We start from the raw sequence: 6,603 nt of genomic DNA on the forward strand, positions 1-6,603 counted from the left end.
ATTTAACGTGACCGTAGAATTCTCTCAACAGTTCCGCTATGTATCACATTTCGATTCTCCCTCCTTGCCTTTACTCCTCCCAATGACTCCACAACCGAAATCAGCCCCACACAAATCATTTGTCAGTTATTTCAACACAAGTTCAGCGGCAGCTAAGTTTTGCCAAAAAGCTAGGGGAGAAAAACAAAAGACTGACACTTCAAATCCATCAGTAACTAACTTGCAAAACATGTCTTCTAAAAGAAAAATAAATAAAGACTCATCCCTGATGCATGCAGGAGGCTGTGCAGCTGCAGCCTGTGCTGCAGGAACACGTGCTACACGAGCCACCACCACTCAGAGAAGTGGTGAGCCCAAACCTCTGGCAAAACTAAGAGTTCTAAGATTTCCTTCTTCTATATAAAATAAATAAATAAACTGCCAACATAAAAAAATTTCCTAATATATTGAGGGGTTATTAGAATATTTTTGTCATAGACTTCAGTTATTTTTAGGATATGAAGTTGTACAGCACATTAAATTGTGAGACTATCCACTTACCAGCAAATAGTATTCTACACAGTAACACACAGATTATGATAACTGCCATAGTTCTCATCTTAAAATGCAGCATCAGTAGCAACAACCAATGGATCTAGTCTTTCACTACTCGGGACATTGCAATGAAGACAACATTGTACATACATGGACAATTAAGTTCATCTTATTCTCTAATCGAGCTGCCTCTGCAGATTCCATTCATAGTGATTCTCACTCCGTTTTCAACTGCAATTCAGAGAAGAAGCATTAGACAGATTTTTCTTGTCTAATACCTCTTCTATACTCTTCACTTGTCTGTTCCATATAGGGGCAAATCCTAGATGAACTCTACCACCAGTGCAGCATACTGCCCTCAGATCTCCAGTGTTCCTGGAGTCACACAGCCATCTCCTGCATAAATCCTTTGGTCTGCACCCTTTTGCCAGGCTGAAAGCACAGACATTAGTAAAAGTCACTTTTCATCCAACAGATGTGTCCATTTTCATTGAAGAAAGTCTTCTGCATTTCTGCTTTTTTCTATTTACTTCTGCTGTGGTCTCACCAACTGACCACAGCCACTGAGCAGCCAGCAGTCTTGGCCTTCTCACATGTTGAAATCACCACAGCATAGGGTGGATAGAAAACCTATGTATCTTGGCCAAATTGTCTCTTTTCTTTCTTAGGAAACCCCTTGTCTCTTCACACAGCTACTTCAACATGCTGTATTCTCCTTACAGTAACATTACAGCTTCATACTTCCACAAAAAAACCCAGAACTTCCCAGATAGACAAAACTTTCAATACTGTCCATTTTGCTGCCACTTTTTCTAGCATTTGTACAGTTTTATTCCTTTCTCTGGCAGAAGACCATTTTCTTTTTTGTGTCCATATTCATATTGGGTTGCATTGTTCACTAGTACCTCACAGCAGGCTGACCTGGCTCTGCAAGCTCTGGTTCTCCATGTCTATCTTCACTTTGACGTTAGCACTATAACTTATTTCCATATGGTGAATAACAGATTACCAAAATGTTTGAACAATACAGAATATTCTGCCTGAAGACAGAATGCAAGTGTCAGATACAAGTGTCATGGTCAAACTTAGCTCAAAACAATTCTGAAAGTGGGTGGCTTTGAGAGGAAATAAAGTTCTTCTATGCAAACCTATCTTCTGCTCCAGGAACCTGAACAGTAACTTTAAACAGTTTCAAATAGTTAGACTTTAGGCCTAAATATATTTGCTACAACTTGAAAGATGAATGCCCTGACGCCATTTCCACTGCTGTCCATGTAAGAGTTTGTGTAACAGTCAAGCACAGTAGTTCAAGAACTCAATTGCAAACACTGATTCACAGAATCACCTTCCTTTTCTACTTCCAAATACGTGGATTTCTGGAAACTTCCTGCACCATTAATGCATTTTATCATCCATCAGTGTGATGTCTGTGGAAGGAAATCGTGGATCCTACACACACACAGAGCTGGAGAGCAAGACCAACTGTTGATAATGACATACAGAACAGTTTGTTCTAACACACCTTTGGTCATACCTGTTTAGCATTTTGAAGCACACAATAGCAGCCTTTCACCCCCACCCCTTACTCCAACACACCAACAGTACTATGTTTAGGTAGGAAGCACAATCTCAGCCTCATGGCAAACCTCGTGGAAAAGAGCTGCATTGGAAGAAATACTTATGCCAAACACAAACACCAATTCTCTGCTGAGGATCAGCCACTTGATTATTAGTCTATGCTACACTTCAGGGTACTAAGAGTGCTGTTCTACTGGGAATGGTGTGCCTCAGATAGATTTCCTTTCAGCCTGGCTGGGATGCAGATAATTCCACGGCACTTTGAGAAGCAATACAGTGTAATCCCAGAATCCCAAGTAACGTGCTATTCCCGCTACATCTGGCGTTTAAGGTGGTATACAAGAGGTATTGCTGAGTACAGTCAATAGCTGCTATATTAACCTACAGAAATCGTGCTACCTATACCTCATCCTAGGCTCTGTAAAACACTAATGGTCATGAACTATGCAGGTCACTTCAAAACATGTCCAAGAAATCAAAAAACTTTAAATTCTTATAGCAGGTATTTTTGTTTCAAGTTAACTGACACGTGGCCCTTATTCATCAAGGAGAGACACACAAAGAACTAAGGGAAGAAAAAAAAGCAAAAAAAAACCCAAAAAAGCATGGAGTTGTTATATATTGCAGCTTTTAAAACAGATTCTTTTCACAGTGTCAAAAGGCAGTATTTCTCCACTCCAGCTTTGCTCTAAACCCAACAGCTGTTGTGGTTTGTGATGCAAAACTTAGGGAAGGTGGATGATAATTTTTAGCTTTGAAGTGTTTAGCTTGTCTCAGTACATGCACTGGTAAGTGCCCTTTAAAAATCCCAGGTATGACAGCTTAAGAAATAGGTCATACTTGCACTCCAGGCAGCAGCCTCTCACATTCCAGAGCTGCAATCTATCCTTGGTTTGAACAGCTCTATGCAATGATCAGCTAACCCTGCCAAATCATTCAGGGTTTCATCTTTTCATAATGCATGTTGAGGTTAAAAACCCTGAGAGCTTTTAAGAGAGCACTGATTGGCAGCAGAAGTTTCTTGAAATAAGTTTAGAAAGGGCACAAAAGTGACAGAAAAATACTTCATTTCAACTGCAGGAGTCTAGGGGTAAGATCAGAGAAAGGTAACTCTAAGAGGTAAGTTTAAATTTAGGTATATGGAGTGTTTTCAGTTATCCAGTGCTTTTAAAAAAAACAGCAATCGGGTTATCTCACAGACTTGTCCTCTTTGCTCTTTCCTCCATCTGCCCAGCCACACAGAGGCCTCTAACTGTATAGCAGGTGGTTTACTTGCAGCCCACAGCAATAGTCTTTCAAAAGGTGTTAGTCTGGAGTCTCCTAATCAGAGAGAAATGAAACAATTAACCCCATAATCCACAGTAGAGACGCAGACAGAAACCTGAAGGAGGATTGCTATTCACAGGAAATATCAAGTAAGACTAAGAACAATGGCTGAGGATCTGCCAGGTTCTGCAATCCAACCTGCCATCCATCCATCCATAGCCTTTCGGGGCACACCACCAGTTTGGGGAAGAGCCCAAACCAAAGGTTTGCTCCTCTCAGTCACGATCCCTACACAGGGCAGGTTTTAATTGCTTAATTGACACAGGTACTATCATTTCTCAAACTGAGCACAGCCTGAGACAGCTTCCCTGCATCCAGTACCTGGCTGGCATCAGCCTGCTGACAGACCTTGCTGTCTGCAGCAGTGCTACATGTGAATGAATCGAAGTCCACCGTGATGTCTTGCACGTTTCTTTCATTGGCATTGTCAAAGCTATTTTTACCGTGTAGCTGTTTGAGGTGTTTCCTCAGAACAGGTTTATGCGCAAAAACCATGTCACAGTAGTTGCACTTGTGGGGTTTGTCCCCACTGTGCAGGTTCAGGTGGTCCTGTAAGGAACATTTCTGAGAGAACGTTTTCCCACAGATCTTACATTGGAATGGTTTGATGCCTGCGTGCACTCTCATGTGCCGGTGGAGGTTGCCCTTCTGAGTGAATGTCTTGCCACAGAGCAGACACATGAAGAGTTTATGCATCTTTAAGTGATTAGCATAGTTTTCCAGATGCCGAAATACTCTGGTGCACTTTGGGCACTGATGGTGCCACTGGAGGCCTTTGTCTATACCTCGGTTGTTGGGCCCAAACATATCTTTAGAGGCCAGAACGATGTTATCGCCGCCAGCGTACGAAACAGCATAGTTGTGGAGGTGGTTTTGCTCTATTTCACTTGCTCTGTTTTCAACAGTGGAGTTGATAAGGAAGTGCTGAGGCTCTGAGGAATGCAGCGCTGTTTGTTCAGAAGAGAGAAACTGGTTCTGATCCTTCTTATTCCTAACTTCTGTCACCTCCCCGATGGACTCCACCTTGATGATCTGAATGTCGCTGTCCTCCATGTCCATGCTGTCCTCTGAAGGCTGAATACACGGCGAGTCTTGCTGCAGAGACTCGTCATCTCCCTGATGTTCCTTCAGCTCAGAGGAGTCACTCTGCTGCTCACACTCCTTGCTCTCCAGCGGCTGCTTCGGCTTGATGAACTTCCAGAGGGCCTGAGTGCATCGCTCCACGATGTGGCTCATCTGCAGGAAGCTTGCAGCAGTCAGGTAGTTCACCAGTTCCATTTCGGGGAACTCCAGAATGCCACTGTAGCAGGAGAGCAGCAGCTGCCTGCCCACCTCTGAACTCTGCAGGATGGAGATTTTCACATCTCTGGAGTCATTCAGTAGGAACTGATCTCTCAGAAAGGGAGAACCAGCAGCAAAGACAATTTTATGCCCATGAACTTCAACATCATCTATATGGACCACAACATCACAAAATTTGTTTTCTTCCCTCAGTTTGTTCATTTTCTGTAACATGGAATCTCCATAGTTGTCAAACTTGAAGTGAAGAATATCTGATCTTTCTGACATTTTGTCACACCTAAGGGAAAGCAGCAAGAAAAAAACAATGAGAACTTCTTTGTTTTCTAAAAGGCAGGTTAGAAGGGTCTAAAGTAATAATACAAATTGGGTGTTTAATCAGCTGTTCTGTTTTATCCTAGATACACAAGGAAGTTCATTACAAGTAAAAAAAAAAAACAAGTTTACATCTTGCCTTACAGTAACTTCAACCTTTCAATTTAGTGCAGCTTGAATATAAAGTAGAGGTGCTATGACAGAAATTGTCCTTAAGCAGTATCCTACAGAGTTAAGAAGTTTTCCACACCACCTGTCTGAGTTTAAAGGGAAACCATGGAAGTATTTTTAGCAAGCTCTGTGCCATCTGCAGCATGGGGTTTAATGCATCATTTTAGATTGCCTTTCAAGTTTTTCTGCAGGGGTTTGTTTGCTGTGTGTTGGTTTGGGGTTTTTTTAAATCACAGAAAAATCTTCAGTATGGCTCCCTGGTTTGAATCCCTGGGGAGTATAGGCAGTCTTGTTTCTTGCTTTCTTTGGAAGATCACTTACTTCTCTAGGAAGTTTGTTCTTGTTTGATAGTACTTGGAATGAACAACAGTGAATCTTCCATAAAACAAGTTTCATTCCTTAGTCTTTCCACAGTTAAGTATTTCTAAGACTACAGTGATTCTTGATGAAACACTGTTCACACAATCCTGCAAAGAGCTGGGATTGCAGCAAGTGAAGAAATCACAGAAGACTAAATGATGTAAGATTTGACGAGATAACATTACAAACCAAAGCAAAACTTACACCTCCCAACTATTACCCCACCACATAAAGCTGGAAAGGAAGCTTTGAAGTTTATAGATAAAAGCAGATAGTGATCTCTCGGGGCATGAAGCACCAGCTGGGTGTACACACAGGAATGGCACTGTGCCCAGCAAAGTGAATGAACACACAAGACCTGGTTCAGAGAAGAACATTTTTAGAGCATCTGTCAATAATCAGGTTTCGTGTTTCAGTTTGCAGCTCAGACAGCATTCAGAGCCATGACCTCCTTGCTACTCGAGCCCATCAAGTCTAGCTTCCAGTGTAAGGCATGCAAAGGTTAGTTAAGGATTTGAGAAGCCTTCAGAAAGAAAGGGAAGCTCGGAACCAGGGGGAGCATCATTCTGCTGCAGCACCAGTTCTGCTGCATCTACAGAAAGCAGAGCTGCCTCACTCATCCCTATTTCCAGGGCAGAAAGTTTAATTTCATGAGGCAACAGCCTGTGGCAAATGTAACCAATAGCAACAGATTATCCTGAAGTATCTTCAGCGAATTTTGGGCGTTAATTGAGAAACTGAAAACTGAAGAGCAGAGACATGCCTTGGCACACATTCAGTTCCACTACTACTAATCTCCAAGAGAAAAGAGCACGAAATGAACGCCAGACCCTCCTTCTCGGCAGGTGGCAGATCAAAGCTAACTCCCGGCAGGGCTCCCCGCTGGAAGCGTGTGCTTCCTCGGTCTCTACCGACCGCGGACGGCACCGGCACCGCACACGCACTTCCCGGCGGCCGGGAAAAGGATGTTCCCGCACAGCGTAACTCGGCCGGGAGCCCAACAGGGTTAACGAGACGCAC

The 6,603-nt window shown here is 42.8% G+C and overlaps 1 protein-coding gene across 1 annotated transcript; it reads right to left on the minus strand.

Moving 5' to 3' along the window:
* Positions 1 to 2,596: 2,596 nt before the first annotated feature.
* ZBTB26 (zinc finger and BTB domain containing 26) lies at positions 2,597 to 5,017 on the minus strand. Its single transcript, XM_009076385.1, has one exon. The coding sequence runs from the start codon at positions 5,005 to 5,007 to the stop codon at positions 3,691 to 3,693; it is 1,317 nt and encodes a 438-aa protein (XP_009074633.1). The 5' UTR covers positions 5,008 to 5,017; the 3' UTR covers positions 2,597 to 3,690.
* Positions 5,018 to 6,603: the final 1,586 nt, after the last annotated feature.

This window comes from Acanthisitta chloris, unplaced genomic scaffold (genome assembly GCF_000695815.1).
Source record: "Acanthisitta chloris isolate BGI_N310 unplaced genomic scaffold, ASM69581v1 scaffold37266, whole genome shotgun sequence".
In the NCBI taxonomy this organism is placed as follows: domain Eukaryota; kingdom Metazoa; phylum Chordata; class Aves; order Passeriformes; family Acanthisittidae; genus Acanthisitta; species Acanthisitta chloris.